Consider the following 24,312-nt stretch of genomic DNA (forward strand, 5'->3'; position numbering starts at 1 on the left):
TCTCTCACTCATTCCAAGACTGTTTTCTGAAGCTCCATCCATACCCACACCACCATTCACTCTCACCACTCATACACGAACCAACACTACATGCGTTTCATGCTCTCATTGTCCTTCAAGCATCACATACATTCTCATGCTGTCTCCCCATCTTCAGTCCCTTTGTGCCAGCGCATGCTTCATATGTCATGTTGTCTTCAACTGAACTAATAACAATAGTTTTTTAGCAAGGCAGGGAAGCAGGCTGTGTACTAGGAGGGTCTGCCTTCCCACGACACCCTGGTGTGCTCCTGTCTCCTCTTGTTTGCCCCACACTGTGAAGCACACTATCATTGTCAGGAGTGTGGATAAGAACAGAGGATGAGCGATAGCTACCAACTATGCTGTGTGTCGGCCAGATAGCCCGGGCTAGCCTCCGCCAGCTGTAAGGGCAGTGCCAGGGGCTTCAGTCCGAGACGGGGCTTGTCAGCTAGATTGACGCAATCAGTAGTTCAGCTTCTAATCTCCAAGATATGTCTTTATCATTCGACCATGATTTTGATTAAATCTCTTTTCCCCACATTTCTATATTTATCGTATGTGGTCGGACTCTACTGTGACTGTTTGTCCTTGGTGTGTGTTCCTCTAGATCCATTTTGATGGCTGGACGGATGAGTATGACTACTGGGTGGACACAGACAGTCCAGACATCCACCCTGCGGGCTGGTGTGCTAAGACAGGCCACCCCCTCCAGCCCCCGATCAGTGAGTGGCTTTATGACTCATCCTAATCTATTCATGTCCAGCTCCCTGCCTCAGTTCCATACCTACGGTTCCTAGCAGACACACTTAGAGCCAGGCCTCAATAGACACTGCTATTTCTTATCCCGTTCAATCGCAAATAGCTTGATATGCTTTTCCCTGAAAAGACAGTTCCGTCTCTGCGTCGATTTAATCTGATCTGCTGTTGTTATATTGAAGGAGTGGTGGGAAGAAGCCTTGTTGGTGGGGAAAAAAGCAAATTATTCAAAATGACTCTGATGGCTCATGAGTCCTGGCTCTCTGTGGTCAATATCCTGCATTTTACCCTGAGGATGCTGGGAGCTGAACAATGAACTTCTCTCTGCCTCCCTTTCCACTTACTACTAATTTCTCCCTGTGTAGTGGTGTCCATGGAAACGCGGAGTGAGGAGTTGTGATTAGAGTGCAGCTGATACTGCCGTCATGTTTCAGAGTACAGAGCTGCGTTCTCAGAGCGAGAGTTACTGCTCCACATGGCACCTCACTCGTGTCATATGGACACATCCAGGGACATATCTGCTTTCTCTCTACCTGTACTGACTGTCAATAGTACCAGCTCCTTGGGATGTTGACACCAACTCCTTGTGACTGAGGCTATCCTAATAGGGACACTGCACATTCGCATTACATTAATCGGCTAGATTAGATGAACATTATTTTAGGATGGTTCGACCTGAAGTCATGTAGTGAATAGGGTATCACTAGGTAGATCTGGATGTAATATCTCACCCCCCCTCTCCTCTCCTCATCCCCAGGTCCACAGGAGCTGTTTGAGTCGTCTGAGCAGGGCGGATGTCCCACCCCAGGGTGTAAAGGTGTGGGCCACATCAAAGGAGCCCGCTACTCTGGCCACCACAGGTACCCACACTCAGAGCAATCACTCTGTCTGGCTGGCCAGGCCATCAAAACTACCATCCAATAGAAATGTCCACTTGTAACCCCAACAGGCTTCATATCGCTACTTGCCGGTGAATGGTCACTTGTTGCTGGTTAAACTGGGCTTCAGGCTCATTGATCCACCAGTTACAAGTTATGTTTATTACTGTAGCATAGAGACTCATAATGCAAGAGATACCCAATGTATTCCTACTGAAAGTGAATGTTAGCCTACAGCAGCTGTGGTAGGTCCGGAGGTCAACAATATAGGTAGGTATTGTACATGATCCACACGTACCCGAATGCCCCTGGGGTGAGGCTGTATAGAGGCTGTATAATTGGCTGTGTGGTGCTAGAGGCACAGCGGTGTAAGCACATGAGTGTCACTCTCTTCCATCAGTATTCATCACAATTCTTACCCTTTTCTCCTGAGAAACCGTGCCTCCACTCTCCATACACCCACCTCTGCCTCACCGGGCTTTCGTACAGCATGTACCCCTCCAGCTGGAGATCTACTAATGTGAGCAGAAACATATTTGCAGAAAAGGCAGAATGACTCTAGGTCTTTCTCCCGACGTTGCCGTGCTTTATTACGGAGTGACCGGAGGTCGTGCACACTGCGGTAGAGAGACTTTTTAATAGGGACACAGTCCTTTGGTTCAGTGTCTGTAATGTAAGCTGATTAACTTGGAGCCCGAGTACAGAATGTAGTGTATTAAAATGTATCTATGGGATGAGAGGTGCTTTATCAGTGTTTGTTGGCAAACCTGGAATATTAAAGCGGTAGAGCGACAGCTAGCTACGCACAGACAGGATGTGAAAAGAGCCCTCGTTATGCAAAGAAATGTGTGACAGCAGCCAAGAAAAATGAGAGGGGGATGAGCAGAGAGTGAGAAAAAGGGAGAAACGCGATCTCTCTTTCTCTCTCCCCTCGTCAGTCAGAGTGGTCGCAGTGTGACAGCGAGGCTCACCTAACCATTTCAGTGCAAATATGTTGTTTATATAAATCCATCCCCTTTTTAGTTGAGGTAAAGTATGTAATGAGAAATAGCATATTATACACAGGTGGATGATGACAAGGCTGTTGTGAATGAAGTAGTCTCAGTCTACAGACTGCTATTGTCTGTAGCTTGAGTTAGAGCACGTTCAATGTTTCCAAATTGAGATTCATCACCCTGGAATGAATCACTTCAACCCCAGAAACTCTGGGGTTGGCTGTAGTGACTATTGAGTAGTACTACGAACGGTGTAAACTGTTTTATGCCAACATCAATGTTTCCCCGATGAGACAGGAAAGAGCGTTTGTGACACACACTCGGTGTGAGCGAGCTGCCTTACAAAATATATACATATCTCTCTGCTGCTTGTCTTATATTAGCTTTTGATTCTGTCCCCAAGATCACTGATGTGTGAATGAATATCTTGTCTTGTTATTAACACCTTATTAAGTTGTAATTAATATCTATTATGAAGTTATTACACCAAGTATTTTTTCCTTAAATCAGTAATTTGTAATAATGTATATGCTCTGATTTGCAGTGCGGTGGGATGCCCATACTCTGACATCAACATCAACAAGGACTCAGTGCTTCCAGACCGTCTGAGTGGTGAGATGCCAGGGTCAGGAGGACTGGGGCGACCCCGACGGGCAGAACCCAACCCAGATATCAACCCAGCTCCAGCTCCCACTGCAGAGTAAGGACCAATCAGTAACCAAAACACTGCTTTAACTAAAATATATTCTCAGGACAGTCTGAGACAGATATTGTAGGGGGGAATGTATGATTCCAGCGTAGGCGTATTAGAATGTAGAGTTTGGCCGAGACTATCATCGTGTGGCTTCGAATTTCCAAATTCCTTCGAGGATTTTAACACCCCCCCCCCAAAAAAGTGCGAACAGCTCTCATCTATTTCTGTCTGAAGTGACTCTCATGCTTAACAGTTCCACGCCAAACATGGCTCTCTTATTATTGTACTTAAAAAAATTAAAAAAACATTTCTCTGCCAATTTCTTAGCAAGCACTTAAGCGCCAACCCAAATCAGCTGGACAAGCCTGGCAGGGGCGAGAAGGCTGGCATCGGGGTGGCGAGTGCCATGGAGCGGTCAATCAAGAAACCCGCCGGCACAGAGCCAAAAAGGAGGTGAGTGGCCCTTACAATACACGTGAAAAGCCCTGCACTATCCGGAATGGCTGACAGAACCCGCACTCAATCTGATGGTTGAGCGGTGTGCGACTGTGTCGTTACTGCCGGCTGGTCCAGTGTTCGACTGATAGGATTGTGAGGACCTGATGTAGGGCTGTGGCAGTCACTATGTTTTGTCAGCCGGTAATTGTCATGCAAATGACTGGCGGTCTTGCGGTAATTGACTTATTAATTAACATAAACACATTTTAGCATCTCCGGGCTTCCACTCATACGAGCTGCTGATGCGCGCCTTTGGAGCATCTACGTTTTAAGAAGTCATATAAAACCATTTCGTATAGCCTTTGCCATCACAATAAGACCCATTATTTATTTAGTTTTGATAGGCCGATAAACCTGGAAATGTCTTACAAATCAAAAACATATATGGGCTGCATGATGCGACTATATATTGATGATTTGGGGGAAAAAGTTGCTAAAAAAGGCGTGCGCTCTGGTCACTTCCCGCAGAGGAGAGCGAGAGAGACAATTGCATTGCTGCTCTGCTTATGTGGCAAGCATGTCAGGGGATATCAAATCAATGAAAGATGGGATTAAAATGACAGAATTAAAAGTGAAATGAGAAAGAAAGGCTACAACAACCAAAAGCCAACAGGTAGGCTGCTATTTAGGCTATCATCTGAGTGGTGCCTCAATTAGCCTAATTAGCTAGCTTCTCTCAGTTTGACATAGTCAAGACAGGTACTATGCAATCGGATGAGACGATATATACAGTTGAGTCGGAAGTTTACATACACCTTAGCCAAATACATTTAACTCAGTTTTTCACACTTCCTGACATTTAATCCAAGTAAAAATTCCCTGTTTTAGGATCACCACTTTATTTTAAGAATGTGAAATGTCAGAATAATTGTAGAGTCAGAAGTTTATTTATTTTTGTAGCATTGCCTTTTATTTCAAATTTTAGGTAGCATCAAATAAGTTGGGTGAATTTTGGCATTCCTCCTGACAGAGCTGAGTCAGAAGTCAGAAATGGCTTTGTGACGGCCACTCCAATACCTTGACTTTGTTGTTCTTGAGCCATTTTGCCACAACTTTGTAAATATGCTTGATGTCATTGTCCATTTGGAAGACCCATTTGCGACCAAGCTTTAACTTCCTGACTGATGTTTTGAGATGTTGCTTCAATATATCCACATAATTTTCCTCTCTCATGATGCCATCTATTTTGTGAAGTGCACCAATCCCTCCTGCAGCAAAGCACCCCCACAACATGATGCTGCCACCCCCGTGCTTCACGGTTGGGATGGTGTTCTTCGGCTTGCAAGCCTCCCCCTTTATCCTCCAAACATAACGATGGTCATTAAGGCCAAACAATTCTATTTTTGTTTCATCAGACCAGAGGACATTTTCTCCAAAAAGTACAATATTTGTCCCCATGTGCAGTTGCAAACCGTGGTCTGGCTTTTTTATGGCGGTTTTGGAGCAGTAGCTTCTTCCTTGCTGAGCGTCCTTTCAGGTTACGTCGATATTGGACTCGTTTTACTGTGGATATAGATACTTTTGTACCTGTTTCCTCCAGCATCTTCACGAGGTCCTTTGCTGTTTCTCTGGGATTTGCACTTTTTGCACCAAAGTACGTTCATCTCTACGAGACAGAATGCTTCTCCTTCCTGAGCGGCGTCTGCGTGGTTCCATGTTGTTTATACTTGCATACTATTGTTTGTACAGATGAACGTGGTGCCTTCAGGTATTTGGAAAATGCTCCCAAGGATGAACCAGACTTGTGGAGGTCTACATTTTTTTTTCTGAGGTCTTGGCTGATTTCTTTTGATTTTCCAATGATGGAATTTTCCAAGCTGTTTTAAAGGCACAGTCAACTTAGTGTATGTAAACTTCTGACCCACTGGAATTGTGATACAGTGAATTACAAGTGAAATAATCTGTCTGTAAACAACTGTTGGACAAATGACTTGTGTCATGCACAAAGTAGATGTCCTATCTGACTTTCCAAAACGATAGTTTGTTAACAAGAAATGTGTGGAGTGGTTGAAAAACGAGTTTTAATGACTCCAACCTAAGTGTATGTAAACTTCCGACTCCAACTATAACTAGCAAGAAGTCGTCATTCCCTCCGTTGCTGCTCTGGTACTCCGAGCCTCCTGTATCTATCTCACACATTCACACACGCTGCACGGCCTCCGCTCCCTAATAGCCAACAATTGTCCCTCTCTCTCTCTCGCTTTAAAAAATATATATATATTTTCTGGACCACATTTATTACCACACAGAGAGAGAGCCACAGTCAGCGTAGTATAATTGAAGATTGCTGTAATTACCAAGCCTCTCCACAGCATCTTCCCTGAGCTTTGTCAAACTGTCATCTGACTCATGCCTGCCTAATCTTGTCCACCAGCCGGCTCTCTCTCGAAGGCTGGAGACGAGGTTAATGCCTGCCCTACAATGACCTTCCTTTCATTTATAGAAGTCCCTCCTTGGACATACACCACCAAAACCATCATGCACTATTTTCATCAGATTTCAATGAGTCATATATGACATCCTGCTGTTTCTCTTTTTTTTTTATAATCAAACAATCAAATGTCATTTACGAGCAGGTATTTCTAATATGTACTCAATCCCATTTTACTAGACATTTCTACTCCACATGTGTGGCCTCAAGAGACGTGTTGGTATTTCAGATAACTGATGGAATATGTGGGCAGCTTGATTTGTATAGGTTATTTAAATGCTAAAACTTATTTGCATAGATTAATTGGTTGTCCAGGGACGGGGGGCTAAGTTGTATCTTTATTTTATTCAGGAGTTGGGACCTTCTTTCAGTCCAATGCACACAAAACTATTTCTGCGCACATGGAGAAGAGAGGCAACAGAATGCCTGAGCTAAGTTTAATTTAGAGAGAAACTCAAGTCATCACCCTGTTATTTAGGATTTATCAAGACTCAACCAGAGCAGCGTGTTGCTTGAGTATGACGGAACAGTTCTTAGGATTTAAAAGTGATTACAAGCAATGACATTTTCATCCCAGGAGTAGTGACGGCTCGTATTGGAACATCTTGGAATGCACAGTGATAATCAATGAAGTAGTGACTCAATATGTCATGAAAAGTTTGTTCCAAATTGTGTGAGCTCAGTCCCTGCAGTACTGCCCTATCTGTGTGTCTCTATTGACTCCCTTCTCTCTCCCAGGGTTGGGCGGCCATGCAAACAGAGGAAGGTCGAGGAGCCGGTGGAGGAGGAAATGGAGAGTGAGGTGTCAAGCATAATGGAAACCAAAGGTACTGTCTCTGTACAACATTCTATTCTTCCTATCGTTCAAATATCTTAAGGGCGTCACTGCACGGTATCTCTCCCTAGTACAGTCTGATCTATGGCCTCCCACTCATTACCCAGTGCCTTCCTTCACAGTGTGAATCAGTAATGTAGATCCATCTCTCCCTCTGTCTTTTACTATGCTGAATGTGTTGACCTCTTGGGATGTCTCCTCCCCTCACTCTGCGTCTTGCCAGAGCTAGGCACACTCTCTCAAAACAAAAGTTTCACACAGTGTTATTATGTGGATGTTCATGTCTTTGGCACGCGCCGAAAGGATTTGAATGTCTTTGTTTGTCGTCATTTGAGCCCTAGCTCCTTTTGTTTTTTAGTTCATTTATTGAGAATTCCAATATTCTCATCCTCTCCCAATGAAACCGAACAGCACTGAGTACCAAAACTGTCTTTTGCAGTGTAGTTTAAACCGAACCCAAAGACAATAGGGAAAAGCTTAAAGCAATAGGGATGACTCACTCCTTCCACAGTACAGTACAGTGGATTCAGGGTCCCTTGTGTGATGTTCCAGTGTCGGAACATCCAAGGCTCTGCTCCGGTCCTTTGTGAGTTCTCACTCCTCTGAAGGGACAGAAGGTAACAGACAGTAATGAGAGTGAACCAGCAGCAAGCAGCAAACTGGAGGAAAATACACTTTGAATACAGAGACACACAGAAGATGTTTTCCTGAAACAGACATCAAACGGCACTGGCCTTTCTGACAGTTGCGGGGTCTGCCACTGCTCTGTGTGTAGCAACTGTAAACAGCATGTACTTCATGTACAGCCGTGGAAGATATACTTCATTACAATAAGGGAATAGATGTTTCTGGGTGATGTTGAATGACTCGGTCGCTCTCCTCTAGCTCCGTTTAGGATGGTGCTGGGTTAATTAGTCTGTATATCTGCCTTGGACAGCAAAGGCACTTTGGCTTTGATCACCTTCTGTAAGGAGTTTTCAAAGCTCCATCTCTCTCCGTGTCACTTTTATATGGGTCCCTTTCATGTGATTATACCGAGACCTATGCATCCTATACAGCAACAAATGCTCCTTATTCTGTTAATGTCTTCAGTTGTTCTTTTCATTCTGATGCCTTGCATAGTCAGTGGTGCCGCATGGAGCGGATAAACATGTACAAATCAACAACTTACAAAATATGTTTTATCGTAGTCAAACTTAATGCACGATTTTGGTTTTAGGCCCTTACGTGAGGATTTAGAGAATAAAAAATGCATTCATATTAACATGGATCACAGTATTGTTAAAGCTAAATGTGATGGTGAGTGAGTCTGATCACGTTCTGGAGCTTTGCAAAATGCACTGGAGTGAAGTAAGATAAACAGATGGAATGAAGAAGGCAGTTGCTTCATCGATGCAGTAGAATTATAATATGGTCATGAGGGATTTTAGATCCGATTTAAAGGGGTTTACGATTAGAATGTGGGTTTAACCCCCCAGAGTCGATGCGTCAATCTAAATTACATAACAAGCCACTGCATCCGCCAGTGCCGCACTTCCCCATCTGTGATGAAAGGTGGCAGAGCTAGAGCGGTGTTTGTCCAACCATGAAACATCCTGAAAATCAGTCTTCTCACGTAAATGTCTGTAGCGTTCCAAACGTTTGACATACAAACTATTATGACCACTCTATGGAAAGGGGAGACTCTCAAGGAACACAACATTTTCCATTTTGCTCTACGACCGCCACAAGTGCCACAAAACAAGTGAAGTATGAAGGTAGTTTTGTGCCTTCCCAAACAGACGCCTCACAAGTCCTCACTTCATTAAATAGTACCCGCAAAACATCAGTCTCAACGTCAACAGTGAAGAGGTGACTCCGGGATGCTGACCTTCTAGGCAGAGTTCCTCTGTCCAGTGGTCCTTCTGTGGCTCAGTTGGTAGAGCATGGCGCTTGTAACGCCAGGGTAGTGGGTTCGATTCCCGGGACCACCCATACGTAGAATGTATGCACACATGACTGTAAGTCGCTTTGGATAAAAGCGTCAGCTAAATGGCATATATTATTATTTATTATTATCCAGTGTCTGTATTCTTTTGCCCGTCTTAATCTTTTATTTTTATTGGCCAGTCTGAGATATGGCTTTTTCTTTGCAATTCTGACAAGAAGGCCAGCCTCCCGGAGTCGTCGCTTCACTGTTGACGTTGAGACTGGTGTTTTGCGGGTACTATTTAATGAAGCTGCCAGTTGAGGACTTGTGAGGCATCTGTTTCTCAAACTAGACACTCTAATGTACTTGTCCTCTTGCTCAGTTGTGCACCGGGGTCTCTCACTCCTCTTTCTATTCTGGTTAGAGACAGTTTGCGCTGTTCTCTGAAGGAAGTAGTACACAGCTTTGTACGAGATCTTCAGTTTCTTGGGAATTTCTCGCATGGAAGAGCCTTAATTTCTCAGAACAAGAATAGACTGACGAGTTTCAGAAGAAAGTTATTTGTTTCTGGCCATTTTGAGCCTGTAATCGAACCCAAAAAATGCTGATGCTCCAGATACTCAACTAGTCTTGTGAAGAAGGCCAGTTTTATTGCTTCTTTAATCCGTACAACAGTTTTCAGCTGTGCTAACATAATTGCAAAAGGGTTTTCTAATGATCAATTAGCCTTTTAAAATGATAAACTTGGATTAGCTAACACAACGTGCCATTGGAACACAGGAGTGATGGTTGCTGATAATGGGCCTATGTAGATATTCCATTAAAGCTACAATAGTCATTTACAACATTAACAATGTCTACACTGTATTTCTGATCAATTTGATGTTATTTTAATGAACAAAAATGTGATTTTCTTTCAAAAACAAGGACATTTCTAAGTGACCCCAATCAAAAGTTTTAGAGTGTTTTAAAGTGTTCACCCTAACTGACCTAAGACAGGGTATTTTTACTAGGATTAAATGTATTTGGCTAAGGTGTATGTACATTTCTGACTTCAACTAAACATACAGTTTGTATTTCTTTCATCACATTCGCAGTGGCTCAGACGTTTACATGCACTTGATTAGTATTTGGTAGCAATGCCTTTAAATTGTTTAACTTGGGTCAAATGTTTTGGGTAGCCTTCCACAAGCTTCCCACAATAAGTTGGATGGATTTTGGCCCATTCCTCTTGACAGAGCTGGTGTAACTGAGTCAGGTTTATAGGCCTCCATGCTTTTTCAGTTCGGTCCACACTTTCTATAGGATTGAGGTCAGGGCTTTGTGATGGCCACACCAATACCTTGACTTTGTTGTACTTAAGCCATTTTGCCACAACTTTGAAAGTATGCTTAGAGTCATTGTCCATTTGGAAGACCCATATGCGACCAAGCTTTAACTTGCTGACTGATGTCTTAAGATGTTGCTTCAATATATCCACATAATTTTCCTCTCTCATGAAGCCATCTATTTTGTGAAGTGCACCAGTCCCTCCTGCAGCAAAGCACCCCCACAACGTGATGCTGCCACCCCCACAACGTGATGCTGCCACCCACGTGCTTCACAGTTGGGATGGTGTTATTCGGCTTGCAAGCCTACCCGTTTCTCCTCCAAACATAATGATGGTCATTATGGCCAAACAGTTCTATTTTTGTTTCATCAGACCAGAGGAAAGTATGATCTTCATCCCCATGTGCAGTTGCAAACCGTAGTCTGGCTTTTTTATGGCGGTTTTGGAGCCGTGGCTTCTTCCTTGCTGAGCGACCTTCAGGTTATGTCGATATAGGATTAGTTCTTACTGTGGATATAGATACTTTTGTTCCTGTTTCCTCCAGGTCCTTTGCTGTTGTTCTGGGATTGATTTGCACATTTGCACCAAGGTACGTTCATCTCTACGAGACAGAACACGTCTCCTTACTAAGCGGTATGATGGCTGCGTGGTCCCATGGTGTTTATACTTGCGTACTATTGTTTGTAAAGATGAACGTGGTACCTTCAGACATTTGGAAATTGCTCCCAAGGATGAACCAGACTTGTGGAGGTCTACAATTATTTTTCCTGAGGTCTTGTCTGATTTCTTTTGATTTTCCCATGATGTCAAGCAAAGAGGCACTGTTTGAAGGTAGGCCTTGAAATACATCCACAGGTACACCTCCAATTGACTCAGATGATGTCAATTAGCCTATCAGAAGCTTCTAAAGCCATGATAATTTTCTGGAATTTTCCAAGCTTTTCTGGAATTTTCCAAGCTTTTAAAGGCACAGTCAACTTAGTGTATATAAACATCTGACCCACTGGAATTGCGATACAGTGAAATAATCTGTCTGTAAACAAATAAATCTGTCTGGAAAAATTACTTGTGTCATGCACAAAGTAGATGTCCTAACCAACTTGCCAAAACTATAGTTTGTTAACAAGAAATTTGTGGAGTGGATGAAAAACAAGTTTTAATGACTCCAACCTAAGTGTATGTAAACTTTCGACTTCAACTGTGTGTGCGTGTGTGCGTGTGTGTGTGCGTGTGCGTGTGCGTGTGTGTGTGTGCGTGTGCGTGTGCGTGTGTGTGTGTGTGTGTGTGCGCGCGTGCACGCATGCGTGCTTATATATATGTATTTATTTGTGTATATAGTCTAGATTTAATGAGCAGTGATCATTCTCTAACATGCATATGCAGGAGTAACACCCAGTGCCTCTCAGGTATTTACTCAGTAGAAAGGCGAGTGAAGTCTCTTCCAGAAAATACTTCCTCATTTCCCTGAAACGTGAATATTCATGTCCTCTGGGTGTTTGTTCATAAGCGAACAACTGTTTTGTTGTAAGTTTCTCCGTCAACCAAAGTAAAGTTACATGAAGTTGCTGTGTCACAACTGTCACCTCATTTAAATTCGTCCTAATGAATTATGACCCATGAGTCTGTGACTGTGACCCTTGCTACCTCTCCAATTGGTCCAGACTGTAATTGCTTCCCTCTCTTGCTACAGTAGATTAGTTCCTACATAAAGGAGGGGTTGGGTTAAAAGCGGAAGTAAAATTTTGGTTGGACCTTGTGTGCAATTAACCAATGAGGTGATCTTAATGTGAATTTCTCTAGAATTGTTCCTCCCCAGGCAATATTTATCTTTGTGTTCCATCAAAACCTTAGAATGACTCTCAAAACACCACAATTTTCCGCTTCACTTGAATTGTCAATTTTAGGAGATAAACGTTGGAAGATGCTCAAAGCTGGGTTTATGCCTGGATAAAGAAACAGGCAGCTTCCCAATATGGTTAGGAGTAAGCATCTGCATTCTGTTTCTTCTAACCTTTCCAAAGACTTCCATCAGATCCCTTTAGTATCGAGCTGTTCATCTTCAGGTGATCACAGCAACAAATTCCTTGCTTTTCCAAATTTAAGTGAATTAATTTGAGGATTTTTTGTATGTTTATTTCCTTCCCTTCCCTAAAGTAGAGCTGACACTACAGCAAGCCCTTCACCAGTCAGTGTTCATGCCATGCACCTCGCCATCCCCTAGCAGCTCTCCTTTCTGCTGGGACCAGCACAGCAAGCTACTTCCCACTGTGGCTGGCATCACTTCAAGCAAAGTGGCTTCATGGACAGTGGAGGAGGTAATGGATGATTTGCATTGTCACTACAATGTTGCTTGCTGTGCAATGACTGTGCTGTTCATTTGGATAACTATACTAAGCATGATGTCCAATGTGTTACAGGTGATTGAGTTCATCCAAGGTCTTCCAGGCTGTAGGGAACACGTGTACACTTTCAGAGACGAGGTACAGTTTCAGTACAGAACGTGAATGAAAGTTGAATGAAAGTTTACAACGTAAGTGCACAGATTGCGAGAAATTTGAGTAATCAAGGTGACAGACAAGCTACATTTGCTAGCTAAGTGAGTGAACGTGAAAGAAATACAACAAAATATAAGTCTCTCCTTTTTCCATTTTTTAAGAAATTAATTTGTTAAACAATTGTTTTCTCACTCTGAGACAATTTTCTCACCACATTTTATGCACTGCAGTGCTAGCTAGCTTCAGCTTATGCTTTCAATACTAGATTAATTCTCTGATCCTTTGATTGGGTGGGCATCTTCAAAAAGTTCTACAGCTGCACCATCGTTAGCATCCTGACCGGTTACATCACCACCTGGTATGCCAACTGCTCAGCATCTGACCGTAAGGCGCTACAGCCAAGCTTCCTGCCATCCAGTACCTACAGTGAGCACCATAATTCATTGGACAGTGACCATTTTTAAAATATTTTGGTTCTGTACTCAAGTACATTGAGTTTGAAAGGATACAATGAGGGTGAAGTGCAGACTGTCAGCTTTAATTTGAGGGTACTTTCATACATATCGGATGAACCGTTGTACATGGTCCCCCCATTTTCACGCATTAAAAAACATTGGACAGTTTATCATAATGTAGAATAAAGTAGAATAAAGTAAAATAAAGTAATCAATCAATAAATAGGCCATAGTAGCGGAGTAATTACAATTTAGAAAATTAACACTGGAGTGATAGATGAGCAGATGATGATGTGCAAGTATAAATACTGGTGTACAAAAGAGCAGAAAAGTACATAAAAACAATATGGGGATGAGGTTGGTAGATTGGGTAGGCTATTTACAGATGGGCTATGTACAGCTGCAGCGATCGGTTAGCTGCTCAGATAGCTGATGTTTAAAGTTAGTGAGGGAAATATAAGTCTCCAGCTTTAGCTATTTTTTTTGCAATTCATTTCAGTCATTGCCAGCAGAGAATTGGAAGCAAAGGCAGCCAAAGGAGGTGTTAGCTTTGGGGATGACCAGTGAGATATACCTTCTGGAGCGTGTGCTACGGGTTGGTGTTGTTATCGTGACTTGGTAGAGCTGAGATAAGGCGGAGCTTTATCTAGCATAGACTTATAGATGACCTGGAGCCAGTGGATGTAGCAACGAATATGAAGCGAGGGCCAGCCTACTAGAGCATACAGGTCGCAGTGGTGGGTGGTATAAGGGGCTTTGGTGACAAAACGGATGGCACTGTGATAGACTGCATCCAGTTTGCTGAGTAGAGTATTGGAAGCTATTTTGTAAATGATATCACCGAAGTCGGGGATTGGTAGAATAGTCAGTTTTACAAGGGTATGTTTGGCAGCGTGCGTGAAGGAGGCTTTGTTGTGAAATAGGAAGCTGATTCTAGATTTAATTTTGGATTGGAGATGTTTAATATGAGTCTGGAAGGAGAGTTTACAGTCTAGCCAGACACCTAGGTATTTGTAGTTGTCCACATATTCTAAGTCAGAACCGTCCAGAGTAGTGATGCTATTCGGGCGGGCGGGTGCAGGCAGTGAATGGTTGAAAAGCATTCATTTGTTTTTACTATCATTTAAGAGCAATTGGAGCAAAATGGAAGAAGAGTTGTATGGCATTGAAGCCCGTCTGGAGGTTAGTTAGCGCAGTGTCCAAAGAAAGGCCAGAGTATATGGTGTCGTCTGCGTAGAGGTGGATATATACAGAGAAAAGAGTCGGCCGGGAATTGAACCCCATAGAGACTGCCAGAGGTCCGGACAACAGGCCCTCCGATTTGACACACTGAACTCTTGAGAAGTAGTTGGTGAACCAGGCGAGGCAGTAATTTGAGAAGCCAAGGCTGTTGAGTCTGCTGAATACGGTGATTGACAGAGTCGAAAGCCTTGGCCAGGTCGATGAAGACGGCTGCACAGTACTGTCTTTTATCGATTGCGGTTATGATATCGTTTAGTACCTTGAGCGTGGCTGAGGTGCACTCGTGACCAGCTCGGAAACCGGAATGCACAATGGAGAAGGTACGGTGGGATTCAAAATGGTCAGTGATCTGTTTATTAACTTGGCTTTCGAAGACTTTAGAAAGGCAGGGCAGGATGGATATAAGTCTATAACAGTTTTGGTCTAGAGTGTCACCCCCTTTGAAGAGGGGGATGACCGCGGCAGCTTTCCAATATTTAGGGATCTCGGACAATACGAAAGAGAGGTTGAACAGACTGGTAATAGGGGTTGCAACAATGGTGGCGGATAATTTTAGAAAGAGAGGGTCCAGATTGTCTAGCCCAGCTGATTTGTACAGGTCCAGGTTTTGCAGCTCTTTCAGAACATCTGCTATCTGCATTTGGGTGAAGGAGAAGCTGGGGAGGCTTGGGCAAGTAGCTGCGGGGGGTGCGGAGCTGTTGGCCGGGTTGGGGTAGCCAGGAGGAAGGCATGGCCAGCCGTAGAGAAATGCTTATTGAAATTCTCGATTATCATAGATTTATCGGTGGGGACAGTGTTACCTATCCTCAGTGCAGTGGGCAGCTGGGAGGAGGTGCTCTTATTCTCCATGGACTTTACAGTGTCCCAAAACTTTTTGGAGTTAGAGCTACAAGATGCAAATTTATGTTTGGAAAAGCTACTCTTTGCTTATATTGGTTCCTGACTTCCCTGAAAAGTTGCATATCGCGGGGACTATTCGATGCTAGTGCAGTCCGCCACAGGATGTTTTTGTGCTGGTCGAGGGCAGTCAGGTCTGGAGTGAACCAAGGGCTATATATGTTCTTAGTTCTACATTTTTTGAACGGGGCATGCTTATTTAAGATGGTGAGGAAATTACTCGACTGACGGGATGAGGTTAATATCCTTCCAGGATACCCGGGCCAGGTCGATTAGAAAGGCCTGCTCGCAGAAGTGATTTAGGGAGCGTTTGACAGTGATGAGGGGTGGTCGTTTGACCGTGGACCCATAGCGGATGCAGGTAATGAGGCAGTGATCGCTGAGATCCTGATTGAAAACATCAGAGATGTATTTAGAGGGCAAGTTGGTCAGGATAATATCTATGAGGGTGCCCATGTTTACGGATTTAGTGTTGTACCTGGTGGGTTCCTTGATCATTTGTGTGAGATTGAGGGCATCGAGCTTAGATTGTAGGATTGCTTGGGTGTTAAGCATATCCCAGTTTAGGTCACCTAACAGAACGAACTCTGAAGATAGATGGGGGGCAATCAATTCACATAGGGTGTCCAGGGCACAGCTGGGAGCTGAGGGGGGGTCTATGACAGGCGGCAACACTGAGAGACTTATTTCTGGAGAGATTAATTTTTTAAATTAAAAGCTTGAACTGTTTGGGCATAGACCTGGAAAGTATGACAGAACTTTGCAGGCTATCTCTGGAGTAGATTGCAACTCCTCCCCCTTTGGCAGTTCTATCTTGACGGAAAATGTTGTAGTTTGGTATGGAAATCTCAGAATTTTTGGTGGCCTTCCTAAACCAGGATTCAGACACCACAAGGACATCAGGGTTGGCGGAGTGTGCTAAAGCAGTGAGTAAAACAAACTTAGGGAGGAGGCTTCTGATGTTAACATGCATGAAACCAAGGCTTTTTCGGTTACAGAAGTCAACAAATGAGAGTGCCTGGGGACACGCAGGGCCTGGGTTAACCTCCACACCACCTGAGGAACAGAGGAGGAGTAGGATGAGGGTACGACTAAAGGCTATCACAACTGGTTGTCTAGTGCGTTGGGGACAGAGAATAAAAGCGTCAGATTTCTGGATGTGGTAGAATAGATTCAGGCCATAATGTACAGACAGGGGTATGGTGGGGTGCGGGTAGAGTGGAGGTAAAACCAGGCACTGAGTGATGATAAGAGAGGTTGCATCTCTGGACCCGCTAGTTATGCTGGGTGAGGTCAGCACATGTATGGGAGGTGGGACAAAGGAGGTATCTGAGGCATGTTGAGTGGGACTAGGGTCTCCGCAGTAAACTAAAACAATGCTAACTATCCTAAACAACAGTATACAAGGCATATTGACATTTGAGACAGACATAAAGCGAGGCATAGCTAAGACAACAACGGGTAAGACAACAGCTATTCAGCTAAGACAACAACAACAACAGGTAAAATGGTGATGAATGGGCAGAGAGGGTTGGTTAACTACACATAGGGCCTGAGTTTGAGGCTGGGGCCGACTGGTAAACACAAAAATAAACAAAATTAAGTACCGTGATTAATGAACAGTCCAGCAGGCATCAGCTATGTAGCCAAGTGATCATAGGGTCCAGTGAACTGCAATAGATGGAACAGGGAAGCCGCAGGGTAGTCGTTACTATTATTTAGACTTTCTCTGAACTGAAGGCCATTAGGCCAATTTAAAGCTATCCCTAGACATTTGAAATATCTTCATGCCTAGAAGAGCCTCCAGGCTTCCGTAATAACGGTCAATTGTGAATGAGGGAAAAAAATATAACAGAGGCAGTTTGGTAAAACTAATCCCATCCGAATCATCCACTGGAAAACGGACATGCTGGTGTAATAATTACATAACTGATGTTCTATATAAAATACTAGGCCCATGCAAATAGGGCTTATGGAAGGGGGTGAGAACCATGAGCTTCCTAGGTTTTGTATTGAATGTAACCAGAGGAGGAGGAAGGAAACTCGCTGTCCTCCGGCTACACCATGGTGCTACCCTACAGAGTGCTGTTGAGGCTACTGTAGGCTATAGTGTGTTTTAATCACTTATTTGGTAACATAAATGTATTTAGTATTGTTTTAAAAATGATTGACTTTTTTAATGTTTCACTATTTAATTTTTCGGAAATTCGCTGAGGAGGATGGTCCTCCCCTTCCTCCCTTGAGGAGCCTCCACTGACACGCACACTGGCTTCTGGGAAAAGGACTTCCCATTAATCTGTCTGTTGTGGGATTATAAAGATCCCATTTTGGTTTCATCGGATCCATTACCTTCACATTATCTTTCATAATGGTGTGGTCTCATCTGAGTCTGCTTAAGAAGTTTTAAGTGCCTCTGCAAAACTCACCAATGGATGTAATTTTTAAATTGCAACTTTTATTAATGCAGTGTAGTAGAGGTGTAAGGGTTGTATGAGTTCAGTAGTTCAACTAACGGACCTTACAGATAAATGTTGGCATATTGATAATTGTTATGTCCATGAACCTCTCTACTTGAGGCAGTGGGTCAATGGGGAAAATAATGAATATGCTGGCAGCTTGATTGACATTCATGAATGGAATCACTTTATAGAACTGTTAACGACTAAAGGATTACCCAGCTGTTCCAATGGCTAATAAAGGCAACTCAAGACATATTTCTCTGGAGCTAAATTGAGTGGTGGAAGCAGTAATACATAAGACATACAGTGCTAGTCCCTGACTGACTGACTGATTGACTGACTGGGGACTGCAAACAGAGCAGCTGTCACTAGAAACAGCTGTCACACAGTCTGCTGGTGGACGCCTGATTCACTCTCATGGGTCCTCCATCATTTCATTCTCCCATCAAACCAGAGTATTTTCAGCTCCAGAAACAAAGACTTTGATTGGGGATAGGTAGTCTTTGGTCATCTTTTCTACAAATGGGTGTATTGTATTCATCCTCAAATAATCTCTTAAAACTATTACTGATTGTATTGCTTTTGTGACGCAATGAAAACAATTGTTCACAAACAATTCTATAACTGAATTGTCCCCAGAGGCCTGTAATTTAAGGCAAAAAAAAAGTGTGCTTTGATTCACCCACTCAATTAGGCCTATTTGGGTATTCTCTACAGATTATCCAAGTCATTAAACACAGGAAATTCTTCTCGTGGTTCTCATGAATTTATGTTCATATTGTGCCATTCTGTCAGCGGTAACAGCGAGTGATTTTATGACAGGTTGTTAAAAGTAGAATATGACTCAACCTCTGAATAACACCCCCTCTAATGAGGCATGAACATTTGCATAACCCTCATGGTGGAGAATCCTTTAAAAAACATTGCTTTGAAGGGAATTATTTGAGCACCGCTATGTCTTAACTGCGTGCTATTGGATGTTGAATGTGAAACATATTCCTTAGGCAAAAATGGTCACTAGGAAAGTGCTTTGATGGTGCCCATTTTAAAATGTGAGACTTCTCTAACTCTCCCCTCCCTCCCATGTTCTTGTCCAGCAAATAGATGGCGAAGCCTTCTTGCTGTTGACCCAGGTTGACTTGGTGAGGATCATGAGCATCAAGCTGGGTCCAGCCATTAAGATCTACAACTCCATCTTGATGTTCAAGACGGCGGAGGAATCGGCATGTAATGAGCTCTGACGAAGATGGGAGGCTACTATTTTTTTTCTTCTTTTTTCTCCCCTTAGGAGGTCTACAGACAAAGATGTGAAGCACAAAGAACCGTCCTTCCCAGCGGATGCATCTCATGCGAACCGAATTGCACAAGTTCTTCTTCTTTTTTTTAAGACAACCACATTGCATACTGAGAATCTCCAATAGGAATCTCCAATAGGAATCTCCAATAGGAATATCCAATAGGATTGTCATTTTCATATTTTTTTTTATATTAGTGTTGGCTCGGTGCCACGAAGCTTTTCGATCTACTTAAAAACTGAAACTGGAAATGCAGAGGACTATGAGTTTTTTCACCCTTCAGATTTCCTTTAGTGCATCACAATCAAGCAACTTTTCATCATGTAGAAAGTGCCATCTTCACGGGGGGTCTCTGGTATTATAGAAGATGATTGGCTTTAGCTGTTCCAGTCTCTCTGGAATGCCGCCGTCATACAGGTCAGAGAAATGAATACATTCATGAGAAAGTAATCATGATTTTTGATCCTTGTCACTTCTGTCTGTCTGATGGGTTGGGGGTGCTGCAGGAGAAGGCTGTATATTTCAACCGAGAGGGGAAAGGGATTTTTATTCTCTCACCAAACCAACAGGGGCACCCTACTGTAATAATTCAATGCACCAAGCCCTGCATTTAATTTCCCCATGGTAAATGCCCCCAACTCTTATGTTTTATGGATAGCAATACACAGTACCTGTATAAAGACCAACGTGGGTCATCTTGGTCTGGTTTCTTTCTCCTGTGTACTGTACAGTCACCTCATCAGTACTGCTCAGGCCCTCTGGAGCAGTGACAAGTGTCTGTTTACAGTACTTTAATGTACCGAACCCAGGGAGCCCAGGGGTTTGGTTGATTGAATCAAATATAAAACAAAAGGCTACCTATATGGACATGGGTATTTCTTCATGTGGACAACTGTTCACTGTTCATTGTTGATTTATGTACTGCAATTTCAAGCCATTGTTAAATATAATTGAATAGGTACGTTGCTAATAATCTCAAATAGCATACTTAGTGTTCTTTAAATAACGTTGACTGTAAATGTGCTATTTCATTTTGCTTTGCCGACGCCTAAAGAGAACAAAATGCCGCTATATGTTTTGCTGTTATTTATTTATTTAAATCTCATACCGGTGGGTGAGACTGCTGTGTGCAGAATTATGCAAAATAATGTAAATGGGAAAAGAGCTTGCTATTTCTGAAGCTAATATAATGATGAAGCCTTTAATTCCACCTGTATTGATTCACAAATAAATACAACGAGAAGTACACTAAGGCTGCCTCTTGTGTTACTGTTAAAGTCTACTTGTGTCCCAGGTGTTACCTCTGTCTCAAGTTCTCCTTCCAGGGTACACTAAAGCCACTTTGGCTTTGTTGAAGTGTTCAGTACAAGAATATTACTAATCTCACTAATCTCAAAGAATTTTCACATCCTGTCACAAAGTGCTATATTCTTCCTATTTGTCACCATGTCATATTTATTACCCTAAGAAGGGAAACGTAACTCACTTGTTCTCTTTTCATGCAGTGAACCCTTTCGCATGGTTCAACACAATCTTTCATTTTCTATTATTCCTTATTCCATGTACAAATCATCTGACAACTGATGTTTGATCATTGTGTCAGTGCTCCATTCTTCTAAATCACCTCCAACTAAGAATCTAAGCTGGAAAGTTTGTCAAGGGATCATTGTCTTTGCTGTGTTTTTGTCTTTCACAGGATTTCAGAATGTATTTTGCAGTATTATGTACTGCAAAACATAAAGATTTTCAACAGAATTTATAAATAGGCAGTACCACAGATTCCTGATGTATCTATATGATTTGAACTTAATTCAATGTTTGGTGCGAAGGAAAGTGTTCAGTACACAATCTATTATCGAATAGCCTTTTCCCATGGAGGATTCTAGATTAGGTTGGTTACTTACAGATGACTAGCTTCAGGGGGAATATTTCCTTTTACCCTAAAAAGGCGGATAGCTGTAGAAAAACAGAATAAGAGTCAATTGCCTCCAATACCTCTGCAGCCAGAGCATGACAGTTGTTGGTATCTTCTGGAAATGTCAAGCTCATGCTGGTATATGCATCTATTTTTGCCTTGTAATGAATATTTATAATGACGTTTGGTGCTATTTTTCTCTCCAACAAAGGAGCAACTTATTTTTAGCTAACAAGCTCACAGACTTATGAGATTATGAATGTGTATGCACATGAATAAACAAACATACTGTAGCTAGGGCACAGTGCAGATTGAAGATAGACGAGGGCTATGTTCCAGATTGTTATTACACTGCTTGAATAATTCTACATGTGCCCTCAGACACAAAACAGTCCATGAACTTGGCTGGTAATGAATTCAAATGTCAATTTATTACGTTTGGCCCTGACTGACATTTGGTAGAAAGGATCAGATGTGAAATGCAATTATGCTATTATTTCCGATTTCTGCTCGCAAGCAAAATTTCCTATGATTACATTGTCATTAGAAACATAATAATCTCATGATTGCCTCTTTCAATTTTGAGTTGGAGTAGGGTGGCAGAGAGCCACCATCTTCTAGGCTTTTTTAAAATTAGAAAATGAACTTCAGTGGAAAATTGTTGTGACTGATAATTTTATAATTTAACAATGAATCCTGATTCATTATAATGGATAGTTCAATTGGTGTTATTAAAGTAACTGTCCATTGAAAATCTCACTTTTAAAAGTTCATATTCCGTTAACTTATACACAAATTATATTTTTGACTCATCCTATACTCATATATCTGTCCAAAGCATAAATTATAGAAAAAAAACACCTAAAACAGACCGTATTACAAATGCTGGCTATTTCCTCATAGAGGATGATATCCAATCAGCAGTCTACTCTCATGAATATTCTTTATGACCGGTATATGCCCACACTATCCTTCGAAACATTAGAGTTATCCCTTTTAGATAAAACTATACTAAATATATGTACATGTCACCAAATAACTGATTTAAAATCCTTATCCTGTGTCAAATCCTGTGCGTCAATCTAATGAACATAATTTTAAAAAATCCCCATCTGCCTATTTCACCCATCTGCATCTGCGGTTGAAAGTGTTTGTCAGACCAGGAGACATCCCCAAAATCTGTCTTCTCATGAAAATGTTTGTAGCGTCCGAACCTCTTGGGCTACAAACTAATATGACTGTGGAAAGGGGAGAGTCAATGGTGTTCTCCACAAGTGTCACTGAACTCATCTGATGGTAACCCATACAAATGAATGGAAGTATGGAGGTAGTTTTATCACCTAGATATAGGACAAACACTTCAAAACCTTATTCCTAAATGATTCATTTGTTTACTGTATTTTTTTTGCCATTTCTGAATGTGTTATTCAATGCGTTTCTATTTGATCAAATAATAAGAAATACAACAACAAAAAATCTTTCAGTTTTATTTGTTTATTTCCACTGGGGCTCGCCGGTGTCACTGCTAAACTGCTTGCTCTACACTGTACTGCGTGATTGTACACATGGATTGGATTGTGGGTTCACTAATGCATTAATTTTAGTTTGTTAACTACAACATTAACATAGTGAGAACGATGTAGCGGTTAGCGGTTATGGTATGAAGGTTTGACTTGGATAGTTTTTGCGCCTGGTCACAGACAGCTGTTGTGTTGTGCACTGAAGTCCACAAGCGAATGAAAATGTAATTACTACAATTTGTCTTATTACGTGTTCACCTACGTTATAAACATGAATTTGTAGGCTAGGTTGTAGCAGCCACATGATGGGTATAGTGCAAATTCGAATATCATGTTTGGAGGCTAAACCTATCGATGTTACATTGAGTTGGGAGAATGGAATATGAATGACAGTCATCCAATATGCTGCAATAGAAATAAGGCCATGCTTATATAAAAATATTGTCCTCCCTTATCTCGAATGCCACTAACCGCCACCGGGGTACGCCCACACCATTTCAACACAGAAAATATGCTTTTTAACATACTTAATTACATTTTTTTGTAGGGAAAACTATTTCACTCATATTGTAATTCATTATTGGTCATATTTAATAGAAATTTGGAAACACTGGGCAGTTACTTTAATCATTCATGATCAACTTGTGTGCTGTACATTTTCTCACTTTTAGTGCTAGATTGGCGAGAACAACTTAGTGTATACTTTAAAGACATTGGCATAGATTTTAAAGTCTGTTTCAAAAACAGCATCAGCTCATAGCCTACATTCTTAATAGTTTCCTACATGGGGCAATGACGCGCACAACATTGTCATTTCTAAAAACTGTGAGCTCCTCCTGGAATGTGAATGCCGTTGTGGGATTTCCTGTGGAGCACCCTGTGATCCAGCAGCTGGAGAAGCCCAATTATCCCCCACACACACAGCTAATCCCCGGCCCTTCTCTCCCTCCTCCAGAAACACAGCAACTCTGGGAGACTTGGCCTTCAAGCTACAGTGAAAAGAGGTCATATGCTCTCACACAGCAGACTGACAAAGCAAAAATGCATCCGCCATTATCTCTCTAATAGAGGAATGGTGTTGAGCCCAGCAGCAGTGTTTGATTAGCCAGGGAAAAGATCCTAACTTCAGTTTATTAATCCTCCATCACATGTGGAACATCCTCGTAATGTATGTCATGTTGGCATATGAGCAATATGCATATGACAAACCAATTTCACTGTCATTCCTGATTATTATTAATACAGTGCAATCGGAAAGTATTCAAACCCCTTCCCTTTTTGCATATCTTGTTATGTTACAGCATTATTCTGAAATGGATTAAATATTTTTTGGACCTCATCAATCTACACACAATAACCCATAATGTCAAAGTGAAATGTTTGCACATTTACTAAAAATAAAAAACAGATACCTTATTTACATATGTATTCAGACCCTTTGCTATGAGACTCTAAATTGAGTTTAGGTGCATCTTGTTTCCATTGATCATCCTCGAGTTGTTTCTACAACTTGGTTGGAATCCGCCTGTGGTAAATTCAATTGATTGGACATGATCTGAAAAAGCACATACCTACGATATAAGGTCCCACAATTGACGTCAGAACAATTGACTGGCCGTAGAGCTCCTAGACAGGATTGTTTTTGAGTCACAACATTTCTGCAGCATCGAAGGTACCTAAGAACCCA

General features: G+C 42.1%; 1 protein-coding gene across 2 annotated transcripts in view; it reads left to right on the top strand.

The window, feature by feature from the left end:
• l3mbtl3 (L3MBTL histone methyl-lysine binding protein 3) overlaps window positions 1-20,436 on the top strand; it is a 39,508-nt gene extending 19,072 nt beyond the window's left edge. The window contains exons 15-22 of one of the 2 annotated variants that reach the window (XM_052523529.1): window positions 629-743; window positions 1,535-1,637; window positions 3,195-3,350; window positions 3,672-3,797; window positions 7,012-7,100; window positions 12,502-12,662; window positions 12,765-12,827; window positions 18,993-20,436. In XM_052523529.1, the coding sequence (XP_052379489.1) occupies window positions 629-743; window positions 1,535-1,637; window positions 3,195-3,350; window positions 3,672-3,797; window positions 7,012-7,100; window positions 12,502-12,662; window positions 12,765-12,827; window positions 18,993-19,136 (957 nt within the window). In that variant the 3' untranslated portion in view covers window positions 19,137-20,436. The remainder of the gene's footprint in view (window positions 1-628; window positions 744-1,534; window positions 1,638-3,194; window positions 3,351-3,671; window positions 3,798-7,011; window positions 7,101-12,501; window positions 12,663-12,764; window positions 12,828-18,992) is intronic. The other variant, XM_052523530.1, reaches the window with a different exon arrangement.
• Window positions 20,437-24,312: the final 3,876 nt, after the last annotated feature.

The sequence above is a fragment of the Oncorhynchus keta genome, chromosome 8 (assembly GCF_023373465.1).
Source record: "Oncorhynchus keta strain PuntledgeMale-10-30-2019 chromosome 8, Oket_V2, whole genome shotgun sequence".
In the NCBI taxonomy this organism is placed as follows: domain Eukaryota; kingdom Metazoa; phylum Chordata; class Actinopteri; order Salmoniformes; family Salmonidae; genus Oncorhynchus; species Oncorhynchus keta.